This window comes from Kogia breviceps, chromosome 5, assembly GCF_026419965.1.
Source record: "Kogia breviceps isolate mKogBre1 chromosome 5, mKogBre1 haplotype 1, whole genome shotgun sequence".
In the NCBI taxonomy this organism is placed as follows: domain Eukaryota; kingdom Metazoa; phylum Chordata; class Mammalia; order Artiodactyla; family Physeteridae; genus Kogia; species Kogia breviceps.
In genome coordinates, this window is record NC_081314.1 from 14,719,603 (window position 1) to 14,734,595 (window position 14,993).

Consider the following 14,993-nt stretch of genomic DNA (forward strand, 5'->3'; position numbering starts at 1 on the left):
CCACAGCAGTGGTATGTGGGAGTGGCCTTTTTTGGGAGCATTCTTCTCTGGTGACAACTCAAGCTGGTCTGACTGAGCTGCCTGCCAGGCGGGGGATGCTGACATGTTCCCAAAGCCTGCCAGGTTTTGATCAGTGGGTGACTACAAAATGGTAGGCTCTTTTTCAAACAAGGTGAATAGGTATATGGAAGCAGATGTAGGGATAATGAATTCTGTTTTCAGTATAATGAAAGAGGAAGGAGCTAATATTTCTGGAGAACCCCCTATGGGCCAGGTGGGCCAGGTACTGTGCTAAGTGGATCAACTCCGATAACTCTCAAGACAGCCCTAGAAGGTATGTGTAATTATCTCCATTTTCCACGTGACTGAGGCTCGGAGAAGTTTATTAGACTCTTTACCAGAATGCAAGCACCAACCCTTCCCTTCCAGGCGTGTTGAAAGAATCAGCGCCAATGTGTATAAGGTTTTCTGCCCAGTGCCTAGCCTGTCACTCAATAAACCCGGTAGCTCTTACTCAGTTCCTCCCTCCTATGACAGTCGAAATCAGTCCCAACTCCTGAGTGTGGGATTGCAAGAGAGCTTGTTCCATTCCTTGGGCTCCTCCAAATCTTTTGAAAGTTCTCAAAACTGAAGAGCCAGGCTGCCTGCTTTCCTGCGACTCTCATAATTAGGACGAGTGCTTAATTGGCTTGTTTGTTTCCTCCAAGGGGTGGCTGGCAGAGGATCCTCACACAACAGAGGAGGCTGGCTCTGCTTTTGTTCTTAGCAGCACTGTGTGTGTGCCCATAGCAACAGCGAGCGAATCCGGCAAAGTTGAAAAGAAAAAGTGCCCGGAGTTTACGTGAAGGTTGATTGCCCTGGAGAAGTTGATACTCTTGTGCAGATGACGATCTCCCCGGGTCCTGAAAAATGTGCTCGTCAACCCCACAAATCCAAACGCGTGCCTCTTGTTTTCTTTAAGACAAGGAGTCCTGTCAGGAGGTCTACGTAATGAAAGATGTTGGTAGAATCCATTTCCATTCTGCCCAAATCCATCTGCTTTATGTGTATAATAAATGGATGTTTTCGGCCACTTTCCCTGGCCAGGTCCCGTTAGAGGCATTCACCACAGGGAAAGGTAAACCGCCTCCCAACTGATGAGCGTTAGCACATTACATCTGCAGTGATGGCACTTAACCTTCCCGGCTCGCCTTTCCTTTCCGTGTCTCTGCGACAGCCTGTGACAAATGGGCCGAGGGGCACACACTTAGTTAGAATTTAGTACGCATGGGGTACTGGCCAGCATCACGTTACCCGGTGACTGAGGAGAAATGTAGGCAGCAGGAAAGGCCATCCTCTGGGAAGCTGGGGACTGCCTGACCTTTGCCAGGCAGAGCGGTCCCGGGGGTAGCCATCCTGGGGCTTGCTTCCTGACACACTATCCTGGGAGCCCTTGAGAGCTCTTAAAATCCTTCAGAGGTTCCTCATTGCCTATAGGATGACATCTAGACTCTCCCTTGGGGGACTGTGTGATCCTTGCACCCTCTGCACCCCCATCTTGGGCCACCCACTCATCAGCTTACACCACACACACAGCCACGTCTACGTGCTGTTAGTCCATTGCCCACCTTAAGTGGTGGTTTCTGAACCTTTGCAGTGCTGGCCCCTGTGCCCGACACACCTTTCCACATCCTCCTTATCGGCTCAATCGCTGTGCCCTCCCTGCCCCAGGCTGAAGGTCACTTCAGATCGCCTGCCCCAAATAGGTGAGTGTATGAGTTCCCTGGGGCTGCTGTAAGAAATCGCCACAGAGTATTGGCGTAAAACAACACAATTTTATTTTCTTATGATTCTGGAGGTCAGGAGTCTGAAATCAAGGTGTCAACAGGGCTGCCCTCCTTCTGGAGGCTCTAGGGGAGAATCTGTTTCCTTGCTGATTCCTCTCGCCGTGCTGGGCCCTGGCCCTCCCTCCATCTTCAAAGCCAGCAGCAGAGCATCTTCCTGCCTTCTGATCGTTGCGTTGTCCCTTATGTCTTCCTCCTGCTCCCTCTTATTAGTACCCTAATCACGTTAAAATTGGCCCACCCGGCTAATCCAGGATAACCTCTGCATTTCTGATGCTTAATTTAATCGCATCTTCAAAGTCCCTTCACCTGGCAAAGCCACAGCTGCTGACCTCCAGGGTGGAGGAATGACCTTGGTGTCAGTGTGCAGGAGGCTGGTATATCCCTATTGATGGGCTCCTGGCATCGAAGATGGCACAACAAGGCAGGAATGTGTTGTTTGCTTTCAGTCTGACTTGGGTGGAGTGGGGTCTTGGGGAGGGGCCTTAGGTGCCCCTGGGAAATTGGAAAGGTCAGCTTATATCCCTGGAAGGCCCAATCCATTGACTGCTTGGGACAGAAACAAAGAGAGGAGGTCGCCATCTGAAAAGGAGGATGCTTGGTCAGGAAGAGTCCCTCATTCTCTCATTTGTGCCACACACATTCCTGAGTACCTGTGTGCCAGGCACCCTGCAGGAGTTGAGGGGCCTAGATGAATAAGAAACCTCCCCGGAGGAGTTCACCTTCTACTTGGGGAAGAGCGACGCAGAAACAAGGCAGTGACAGGTCTGTGGTCCATGAAAGAAGAAAGTGATTAAGTAACAGGTACAGTTAGCATGCTGGGGTTGTGGGGAGGCATTGGCCTCCAGGGAGAACGCCTTGAAGGCAGGAGCGAGGAGGGCGTTCGTTTCAGGTGGTCGGAAGAGCATTTGCACAAGCAAGAGAAAGGAGCTGTGTGTTGTATTTGAGGAGCTGGATGAAATGCTATCGGGATGACTGTGAAGTGGGAGGCGGTAAACTGGAGAGGAGGCGGGGTCTGCAGGTGGAATCTGTTTGCCTTGCCTCCAGTTTAATGATAAATTCCAAGAAGACCGTATGCCACCTTCTTAACGTGTTAAGTACCTCAGCTGCAATTGCTGTTCACTCGGTGGACCTCTATTAAATGCTTATTGGTGAGAAGCCTTTCCCAGTAGCAAAAGTCCCCCACGCTTGCTTCATCTCGCTAGGTACTATGACATGATAGGGCAGATGAGTCACTTTTATGGCATGCATCCTACCTTTGGGATGCGCTCAAATCGGAGCCTGGTGTATTCTCTGCTGAACCCCCGGAGGGAGTCCATTTCAGCCCTATCATTGTATTTCTCTGGGTTTGGGCTTGGGAGGGTGTTTAGTTGAAGCACGTTGGCATAAACAGACGACGCAGGTGCACTGACCCCGTTCCTGAGCCTGGGAATGTGCACCCACTGCAACCTCCAGCCTGAGGTGCGGCTCAGACAGAGTCAGTCGCTGTCAGAGCAGCATGGCTCAGTGTGACCGCGCAAGGAAATAAAAGACAGACACACACTTGCTATATATCATTTGTTCTCCTTCCCATCGTCGCACTGCATCGCATTGATGCCACCATTCAAAGTAATGTTCTAATTTACAGTTACTGGGAACTTTGGAGAAAATAGATCAAAATCCCAGGTTACCTGAGATGCTGCAGTTACATGTTTTAAGGGCTCTAAAAAAAAAATGATATTTTGTCAGAACGAAGTAGAATTTTGAAAGGCTTCCTAACAGTTGTAAAAAACAGCCAGCCTCTTCAGATACACTCATTTCAAGGCTGCTCTTGTGAGTAGCTCAGCACACTCTGCAAATACTATCTCATTAAAGATCCGCCCTCTCCAGGAAGAAGCCAGGGCCAGCAGCTGTCATGCAGGCTGCTTTCTTCTCACGAAGCAGGGGGTGTCCCTGCTGCCTCAAAGGAAGTGGGAAGAAACCACAGCCCACCTAAGTTGAGAGTTTTTTATCCTCACACCACCGTAGCTCAGAACACTGCCAGAACAACTTCTCTATGTACCCAAGGAGGTACTTAAGCCTTCCCAGTACCAGGAGGCATGTCCACTCCCAGATGGCCGGTGCCCTTTCAGTCTCCTCATAGCCCTCCTCTGGGCCCACCCTCTTGTGTCCTAACCCTGTAGCTTTCAGCACCTGGGTGAGGTTAAAGTAAAGCAGAAAACAGCCTGGGATCCAGGGCAGGCTGGCTGATAGGGCTCTCCTGCCACTGAGGCACTGCCTCCTGGAATGTTCAATGAAGAGCTTCACTGGAGTTAGGCCTTGGTTTGACTCCTAGTTCTACCTCTTACTGGCTGTGTGACCTAGGGCAAATGATAGTCCCTCTCTGAGCCTCAGTTTCCTCATATGCAAGATGAGGATAATATTACTTACACTTACAGGGTTGTTGTGAGGATAAATGAACTATGTATGGAGAGTGTCTGGGCCTGACCCTCTCAAAAAATGCTTGGGCCCCAGATAAAGACAGTGAGTGAAATCAGAAGAGACCTGTAGATTAGATTATAGTCTTGTAGCAATGTTAATTTTCTGATTTTAATCGTTGTTCTGCAGTTATCTAAGAAAATGTCTTTGCTCTTAGAAAACACATGCTGAAGTATTTAAAGAGGTATTATGTCTACAACTTATTCTCAAACATTTTAGAAAAAAAATTATAGGTATTTACAGATATGTGTGTGTATATGGAGAGGGAGAATGAATGTAGCAAATGTGGTAAAATGTTAATGTTTGGGGACTCTGTGTAAAGGGTATATAGGAATTCTTTGTACAAATTTTGCAAGTTTTTTTGTAAGTCTGAAATTATTTTAAAATAAGTTTTTAAAAAGTTCCACTCTGCTCTGAGGCCTGTGACTTCTATTTGGACTATCAGAGATGACATTTTGGGCATCTTACATGTGCCTTTTGACCCTAAGGTGATCCATCAGAGCACAGGAGGATGTAGAGGTTATGGGCAAAACATGGTCTTTGGGTCAGGCGGCCTGGGTTCCTGTCCTGGCCTTGCAGCTTCTAAGGTCCCTGGGCTGTATAAGTAACTACTCAGGATTGAGTTGAAAGCATTTGGTAAGATAAGAGCTGTACCTTGGTGTGGTGCTTGGCACAGTTCCTGGCCCATGGTGAACCTCCTGTAAATGTTGTTATTGTTATTCTTGCCTCCTCAGTCATCTGAGGAGTGAGAAGTAATGGCCTGTGTGTGGCTTAGAGACACTGATCTTGACACTTGTCTTGGTGCCAACTCCCTGACGTGAGTTTTTGTCCCAATGAAGGCAGGGTGGCTGCTGCAACGAGTGGGAATGTGCCTGACAAGATGAAGAGCCGAATCCCCGTGGTGCTCCTGGCCTGTGGCTCCTTCAACCCCATCACCAACATGCACCTGCGCTTGTTTGAGGTGGCCAGAGACCACCTTCACCAAACAGGTCAGTCATGGGGCCCAGGTCCGATGGAAGAACTGGTGGGTTGGGCCTCTTAGGGCTTTGCTGGCTGCTGTCATCATCCCCATTATTAAAACTGTTCAATTTATTCATTCACAGCATAACTGGTGACATACATTTCCTCCATCATATTCAGAGGGCTAACACCCCTTAGCCATGTGACATGTGTACAAGTCATATCCCTGGCCATAGAGTTGAAATGCTTCTCAGGATCTACTACCTTCTGGTCCACTTCACATTGACCGTTAATGCTAAAAAGACAACTGGGCACATTATAGAACCTGTGTCTCACTCAGGACGTCCTTCCTGGGGCTCCAGGAAGCAGTTACCCACACAGCCAGATGAATAGGTAGCATGTACCTTTGAGAACTCCTGCTACTCTTCAGTGGGTAAACAAACATTCTATAATGGGGATTTTGACATGTTCTCCTTTGAAAGAATAGATCTTAGACAATTACAAATTAACAGACTTGTATATAGGGCATTTCTAATACAGATGGCATGGCTTTGCCAGAAATATTTAATCAGCTGGAAATATTTAATCTGTAAATGTTCCATCTCCTTGACTTTCCATTTCATTATTAAGAGAGTAAACTGGCATTTGTAATCTGCATGATTATTTCTAAAGAATATAAGTCATTTATTTGTTGATGTCAGATACATATGAAAGTTTTATTCATTACGTATTTATGTATATCTTATATATTCATATATGTATTGTGTATTTCTGCATTGCTCAAAAATGTTTGCCTTTTAAGGGCATTGTTTTTAAGCCAAAATCAATTTCTATTTACTTTTAACATAGAAAAAAATATTTGAGTAACATGTAAATCATTTCTTCAAAGAAATTACATACAAATATTAATTTATTTTAAAGAAATGTCTTTGTTTACAAAACATTTTTTAATTTTTCAAAAAGTGAAGTATTTATTTTTAGTAAATAAATAGCTCTGACACAGGAATAAAAAATCCAGTTAACTTAAAACTGGTCAGTGAGCATTAGTAAGCCATATACCAAAGAAGAAATATAAATGGACAGTAAACTTGAGAAAAGCTGCTCAACATCACTAATAATCAATGAAAATGCAAATAAAAACATAAACACAAGGTAATAAGCACCATGAGGGCAGCTACTGTGACTGCTTGAACACCACAGAATTGCCACTGTCTGTCACTAGGCTTATAGCTGGTGCTCAATAAATATCCGTTGTGGTAGTAAATAGTTCTAGCCTATGAGTTAGGCAAAGATTAAAGATTGTCAAAATTCAGTGCTGGCAGGATAGGGAGGGAAACAAACTCTCATGTATTGGTAGTGATGGGAAATGATAAAATATTTTTGGAGGGCAACTTGGTTTTCCATAGAAAAAAAGAATTGAAGTCTGTATACACATCCGTAATGAAGACAAAAATCAATCAATGGAAGTCGAACCAGAACTGATGCAGATGTTAGAATTAGCAGACTAGGACATTAAAGATTACAATAGTTATGTGACATATGTTCAAAAATTAAGTAGAGATATGGAAAATATTAAAAGGACTCAAATATCTAGATATGAAAACTACAGTAGGTGAGATGAAAAATAAACTGGATAGGATTAACAACAGATTAGACACTGCAGAAGAAAAGGTTAGTGAACTTGAAGCTATAACAAGTCTATCCAAACTGAAACAATCCAAAATGAAACATAAAGAGAAAAAAAAACTTTTAAAGATAAAGAAAAGAATATTGGTGAGGGGCTTCCCTGGTGGCGCAGCAGTTGAGAGTCCGCCTACTGATGCAGGGGACACGGGTTCGTGCCCCGGTCTGGGAAGATCCCACATGCCGCGGAGCGGCTGGGCCCGTGAGCCGTGGCCGCTGAGCCTGCGCGTCCGGAGCCTGTGCTCCGCAACGGGAGAGGCCGCAACAGTGAGAGGCCCGCGTACCGCAAAAAAAAAAAAAGAAAAGAAAAGAATATTGGTGAGATATGAGATAATTTAAATCATCTTAATATACTTGTAACTGAACTCCTAGAAGGAAAAAAAAAAACAAAGAAGAGAAAAAATATTTGAAGAAGTAATCACTGAAATGTTTTCAAATTTGATGAAAACAGATTTAATCAAGTAGCTCAACAAACCCCTGCACAAGAAACATGAAGAAAACAATGCCAAGGTATATGATAATAAAGTTTCTCCAAACCAATAATAAAGAGAAAATCTTAAAGGCAGCTACAGAAGAACAAATAAAGAAGATAGCAGATTTCTTGTTTCTGAATTCAGCAAAAGGGAATTCAGTTGTACAGATCTTTTAAAGTACTGAAAGAAAAAAGCATGTCAATCTAGGATTCTATATCTGGCAAAAATATCTTTCAGGGCTTCCCTGGTGGCGCAGTGGTTGGGGGTCCACCTGCTGATGCAGGGGACAAGGGTTCGTGCCCCGGTCCAGGAGGATCCCATGTGCCGTGGAGCTGCTGGGCCCGTGAGCCTTGGCCCCTGGGCCTGCGCGTCCAGAGCCCATGCTCCACGGCGGGAGAGGCCGTGGTGGTGGGAGGCCCACGTACCACACACACACACAAATATATATATATACATACATATATATATATGTGTGTGTATATATATATATATATATATATATCTTTCAAAAACAAAGGCAAAGTAAAGACATTTGCAGATCTACAAAAGCTGAATGATCTCACCACCAGCAAACCTGCACCACAAGAAATACCAAAGTCCTTTAGGCAGAAGGAAGATGATACCAAATGGAAAAATGTATCTACACAAAGGAATATAGAGCATTGATAACCACATGGGCAATTATATATTTTTTTTATTATTTAAATTTCTTTAAAAGATAATTGACCATTTAAACAAAAATAACAATATATTGTGGGTTTTATAACATATGTAGAAGTAAAATATATGACAGCAGTATCAAAAAGACTGGGAGGGGAAAAACAGAAGAATACTATTGTAAGGTTTTTATGCTATACATGAAGTGTTATAATATCACTTAAAGGTAGACTGTGATAAGTTAAAGATATATATTATAAACCCTAATGCAACCACTAAAATAAAAAAGCAAACAGTTATAACTCATAAGCTTTCAATGGAGATAAAATAGAATGAGAATGTACTCAGTTAATCTAAGAAGGAAGAAAAAGGGGAACAGGGGACCAAAGAATAGATGAGACAAATAGAAAGCAAATAACAAAATGATAGACTTAAACCTAATCATATCAATAATCACTTTAAATATAAATAGTCTAACAGCTTCTGCTAAAAGGCAGGCATTGTCAGATTGGATAAAATAAGCAGGACCCAACTACAATTATTTGATGCCTACAAGAAACATACCAAATATAAAGACACAATTCGGTTCACAGTAGATGAATAGACAACTATCCCAAAACACTAATTAAAAGAAAGCTGAAATAGCTCTACTGTCAGAGAAATGAGATTTCAGAGGTAAGAATATTAACAGGAATAAAGGAAGTCATTTCATAATTATAAAGAGGTCAATTATTTGAGAGGAAATAATTCTAAACCTTTTCAAAATGTAATAATATCAAAATACATAAGAATAAAAACGTATAGAACAGCAAGGAGAAATAGACAAATCCACAATTACAGTCTGATATTTTAAGTCTCTTCTCACTAATTGATAGAATAAATACGCAGAAAATTATTAAGGATATAGAAGACTTGAACAACACTGTCAACCAATTCAACTTAGTTGACTTTCATAGAACACTTACCAAACATCAACAGAATACACTTTCCTTTCAAGGGCACAGAGAACATTTACCAAGATAGAGTCTATTCTGGACCATAAAAGAAGCTTCAATAAATGTATAAGGCTTGAAATCCTACAAAATGTGTTCTCTGACCACAATGGAATTACATGAGAAATCAATAATAGAAAGATTTCTGGAAGATTCCCCAAATATCAAAATGGAATAACACACTTCTAAAAAACCCATGTGTCACAAAGGAAATCAAGATGGAAATGAGAAAATATTTTGAACTGAATGAAAATTAAAGTCAAATATATCAAAAATTTGGGGATGTCACTAAAGCAATACTTAGGGGGAATTGTAGCACTAACTAAACACTATATTAGAAAAAAAAGAAAGGTTTTAAATCAATGACTTCAGCTCCTATCTTAAGAAATTAGGAATAGAGGAACAAATGAAACACAAAATAAGCATAAGAAAGGAAATAATGAAGAACAGAGCAGACGTCAATTAAAGAGAAAACAGAAACACTTTATACAGAAAATCAGTTGAACCAATAGTTGTTTCTTTGAGAAAATCAAGAAAAGTTATAAACCTCTAGCCATACAAACAGGAAAATAAAGAGGAAAGACATAAATTACCATTATCAGGAATGAGAGAGGTGACATAACTATAGATTTTGAAAACTTATATAGAAAATATAAGGGAATATTATAAACAACTTTATGCCTACAAATTTGATCATTTAAAAAATTGGAATAGACAAATCCCTCAAAAGACACGCTACCAAATCTCATTCAAAAGTAGATTTTTTTTAAATGAGAAGAAACAGGTAACCTAAATGGCTTTATACCAACAAAAGAGGTTTAATTTGTGATTTAAAAAATATCCCACAAAGGTTTCTGGGAAGATGGCAGAGTAGGAAGCCATAGGAATCTGTCTCCCCACCTAAACAATAATTGCACCAACAGAATCTGATGTAACCATTTTGGAATACTGAAGTCTGTTGAAGACAGACTATGTCCAGGGGAAGACATGGACAGGTAAAGTGCAGTTAAGTTTAGTCAACTTCAGCTCTTAGCCCAGTAAGAGCTACCCCTCCCCTACCCCCAGCCACATGGCAGGCAGCTGTGCCCGTGTTCCTGGAACAGCCTGCACACAGCTTGTGGGAGCCAGTGTGGGTAAAAGGGCCTCTGTCTTCTGAATATTGGAGATCTGTGCTCTGATCTCTGGTTACTGCCTCTGATCACTGATGTGCAGACAAAGGTGGCCAGTCATTGTTGCATCTCCTCTCTCATTGTTGCAAGCCCCTTCCTCTCTGGCTGAAGTAACTTCCAGGGGATTTAAACGATCAGCACGCTTTCCCCTTCCCTCCAGACATTTACCAGACATTAAAGACTAGGACATTCAATATTAACTGCATATATGGGAAAAATTAGAAAGTGACTACACATGCCTAGGGAAAGTCTGAAAAAAGACTGAGAAGACTTTATACTTTGGGCTGATCCTCAGCACAAAGACAGCCTACAACCGTCAAAAAACAATAAGTAATAACAACAACCAAAAATATCAAACCCTGGGGAAGGAGAATAATCTGATTTCCAGAGTTACACATCATTAGAGTCAAATGTTGTTTTCAACCAAAAAAATCAGAAGGCATATAAAGAAACAGGAATGTATAGCCCATTCAAAGGAAAAAAATAAATAAACAAAAATCACCCTTGAAAAAGACCTGATGGCAGATCTACTAGACAAAGACTTTATAACAGCTGTCTTAAAGATACTCAGATAACTAAAGGAAGATGTGAAGAAAGTCAAGAAACCATCTATGAATGAAATGGAAATATCAATAAAGGGATAGACAACCTAAAAAGAAACCAAAAAGGAATTCTGGAGATGAAAGATATAAGAATGGAAATGAAAAGTTCACTAGAGAGATTCAAAGGCATATTTGAGGAGGCAGAAAAAAAGAATTAGCAAACGTGAAGATAGGACAATGGAAATTATCAAGTCTGAGGAACAGAAAGAAAAAAGATTAAAGAAAAGTGAACAGAGCCTAAGAGACCTATGGGACACCATAAGGTGGATATTGTGAGAGTCCAAGAAGGAAAAGAGAAAGAAAGGGGCAGAGAGAATATTTGAAGAAATAATGGCTGAAACTTCCCAAATTTGATGAAAGATATAAATACAAACATCCAAGAAGTCTAACCAACTTCAAGTAAGATGAACTCAAAAGAGATCCACACTAAGACACATTATAATCAAACTTTCAAAAACCAAAGACAAAGAGAGTTCTTGAAAGCAGCAAGAGAAGCAAATCATCATGTACAAGAGATCCTCAATAAGATTTTCAGCAGATTTCTCATCAGGATCTTTGGTGGCCAGAAAGCAGTGGACTGATATATTCAAAGGGCTGGAAGAAAGCTGTCAACTAAGAATCCCATATCTGGGGAATTCTGCAGTGATCCAGCAGCTAGGACTCTGCTCTTCCACTGCCAAGGATGCGGGTTCAATTCCTGGTCAGGGGACTAAGATCCCACAAGCTGCGCAGCATGGCCAAAAAAAGAAAAAAGAATCCCATAGCTTGCAAAACTATCCTTCAAAAGTGAGAGGAAAATTAAGACATTCCTGGATAAAAAAAGCTGAGGGAATTTGTTACCACTACACCTGCAAGAAATGCTCAGGGAGTCCTGCAGGTGAAATGAAAGGACCCAAGATGGTAACTCAAATTTGTATGGAGAAATAAAGATCTCAATAAAGATAAATACATGGGAAATTGTAAAAGCTAGTAACAATGGTTTGTAACTGTACTTTTTATTTTCTACACAATTTAAGAGATTAATACACTTAAAGAAAAAAAAACTTGGTCTGAAATAAGCTAGTATTATTGTAACTTTGGTTTGTAACTTCAAGTCTGGCTTTCTACATAATTTAAGAGATTAATTCATTTAAAAGAATTACTAGTTTGGGGCACACAATGTATGAAGATGTAATTTTGTGACATCAACAACCAAAAGGGGTGGGGAGAGAGCGTTAAAAGAGCCTAGATTTTGTATGTCACTGAAGTGAAGCAGGTATAAATTCAAATTAGAGTGTTATAACTTTTGGATGTTAAATGTAATCCATGGTAACCAGAAATAAAATAGCTATAGAATACACAAGAGAAAATGAGAAAGGAATTTAAATGTTTCACTACTAAAAAATCAACTAAAAGACAGTAATGCAGGAAATGAGGGATAAAAATCTATAAGGCATATAGAAAACAAATAGCACTCTGACAGAAGTAAGTCCCTCCTTATCAATAATTACCCTTACTGTAAATGTATTAAACTCTCCAATCAGAAGATGAGGAACAAAATAAGGATGTCCATTCTTATCACTTCTATTCAACATTGTACTAGAGGTTCTAGCCAAAACAATAGGCAGGAAAAAGAAATAAAAGTCATCCAGATTGGAATAGGAAAAAAAAATGTTTGTAGATGACATAATCATCTATGGAGAAAATACATAGAAATCTACAAAAAAGCTCCTAAAACTCATAGGTGAGTTTAGTAATGTTGCTAGATATGAGATCAATACATAAAAATCATTGCATTTCTATATACAATCATAAATTAAAAATTTAAAATAATACCATTTACAATAGCATAAAAAGAGAAATAGGGATAAATATGGCAAAAGTGTGCAAGATCCATATGCTAAAAACTACAAAACATTGTTAAGATAAATTTAATACAACCTAGTTAAAATGGAGAGATATGCCTTGTTTTGTGGGTTGGAAGACTCAACAGTGTTAAGATTTCAGTTCTCTCCAAATTTACCTGTATGTTCAATTCAGTCCCAATAAGCTTTTTGGTAAAAATTGATAAGCTAATTCTAAAATTCATATGGAAATGAATAGCCAAAGCATAGCCAAAGTAATTTTGAAAAAAAAGGAACGAAGTTGGAAGATTGACACTATCTGATTTCAAGGCTAATTATAAAGTTACAGTACTTGTTACAGTGTGGTATTGGTGTGAAAATAGTTAAATAGATCAATGGAACAGAATAGTGAGCATGAAATTTGACTGAGTTTTGACAAAGTTGCAAAAGGCAATTCAGAAGAGAAAGAATACTCTTTTCAAAAAATGGTATGGAACAATTGAATATCCATATGTTCCCCCCTACCCCCTCCAAAAAAATAACACTCAACCTGAAGCTTGCACCATATACAAAAACTAACTCAAAATAGATCATAAACTTTAATATAAAGCATAAAACTATGAAATTTCTAGAAGAAAACAGGAGAAAATCTTTGTGACCTTAGGTTAAAGATTTCTTAGATAAGACACTACCAAAAGTGTGATCCAAAATAGGAAAAAAAAAAAAAGACAAATTAGATTTCATCAAAATTAAAAGCTTCTCCTCTTCAAAAGACACTAAGAGAATAAAAGACAAGCCATAGGGCTTCCCTGGTGGCGTGGTGGTTGAGGGTCCGCCTGCCGATGTAGGGGACGCGGGTTCGTGCCCTGGTCTGGGAAGATCCCACATGCCGCGGAGTGGCTGGGCCCGTGAGCCATGGCCGCTGAGCCTGCGCGTCCGGAGCCTGTGCTCCGCAATGGGAGAGGCCACAGCAGTGAGAGGCCCGCGTACCGCAAAAAAAAAAAAAAAAAAAAAAAACCACAAAAAAAGGCAAGCCATAGCCTGGGAGAAAGGATTTTCAAAGCATAAATCTGTTAAAGGATTTTTATCCAGAATATGTAAGGACATCTCAGTACAGTAATTTTTTTAAAAACCAAATAACCAAGTAAAAATTGGAGGAACTATTTGAACTGACTCTTCACCAAAGAAGTTATATAGATGGCAAGTAAGCACACAGAAAGATGCTTAATTGTATACAGGAAATGCAGAATAAGACCACAATGAAATACCACTGCACCCCTATTAGAAGAGCTAAAATTAAAAAGACCAGTCATACCAACTATGGGCAAAGATGTGGAGTAATTGGACTTCTCATACACTACTGGAAGGAATGTGAATAGTTCAATGGCTGTGGAAAACAGCTTGTCAATCTCTTACAAGTCAAAACTAAAATGTCCTTATCTCTTAGAAAAAAAAAAGTATATATCCATGGTCTAGCAATTCCACTTCACAAAATTTATCCTAAGGCAAGTATATGGGGGAAACAAAGAATATTTCTATTTGGGAGAAAGTAGGAATGTATTCCGTATATGTCTTAAAGCAGTGTGTGGAATCATGTTCTTTTCAGGGTATATAGCATCTACTTTGCTTGGTATAAACATCTGCTTGACTCTTCGCCAATAAGTGGCTTTTCCCAGCAACCCTGACTCATCAGAAATGCCCCTGTTGTCTTCGCTCTGAGGTTTATCAGGGCAGGGCCCATACTCTGCTTTGTGAAATGTGCTATTTCCCAGGCAGGTACATCTGTACACTGTATTGGGGACTTTGGATACTTCATGTACTTGCAGTCTCTCATTTAGTGCATGGTCAGGCTCTAGCATGGCCCAGCGAGGTGTCAGAGAATATTCCTCATCCTTAAAGCTCATGATAACCACAGAATGCATGAATAATTAATCATGTGGATACAGTATATTTTTATATTGCATGTGATTTCCGTACCTTAAAGTATTAATAGGAAGAGGGGCCTCACATATGACCTCGAGCATCTTCCTGCCTTTATTCTCAGTCATTCTTGCATAGAAAGTACCTGGTCATTTTTGAGAGTCCAGAATGGATTCTGCTGCCTGTGTCTTTGCGTGTTATACAGCGGGTTGACATCTTTCAACGTTCCACAGATACCTACTGCATCTTCTTCATGCCAGGCACTGTTTCTGGAAATAGAATCGATTAAATTGCATCTCCTGCCCCAGAGGGATGCACAATGTAGGCGATGAGAGACACATGGTAGCAAGTGATTGTGGCACTAGATGCAAAGGAGAGACATCTCTCACCTGACGGTTGGGGAAAGCTTTTTGGAAGAGATGACACCCAAGGCT

At 40.6% G+C, this 14,993-nt stretch overlaps 1 protein-coding gene across 4 annotated transcripts in view; it reads left to right on the forward strand.

Moving 5' to 3' along the window:
* NMNAT3 (nicotinamide nucleotide adenylyltransferase 3) overlaps positions 1-14,993 on the forward strand; it is a 113,556-nt gene that overhangs the window by 45,918 nt on the left and 52,645 nt on the right. For all 4 annotated transcript variants that reach the window (XM_067033685.1, XM_067033686.1, XM_067033687.1 and 1 more), the window contains exon 2: positions 5,120-5,269. In XM_067033685.1, coding sequence (XP_066889786.1) covers positions 5,161-5,269 — 109 coding nt within the window. In that variant the 5' untranslated portion in view covers positions 5,120-5,160. The remainder of the gene's footprint in view (positions 1-5,119; positions 5,270-14,993) is intronic.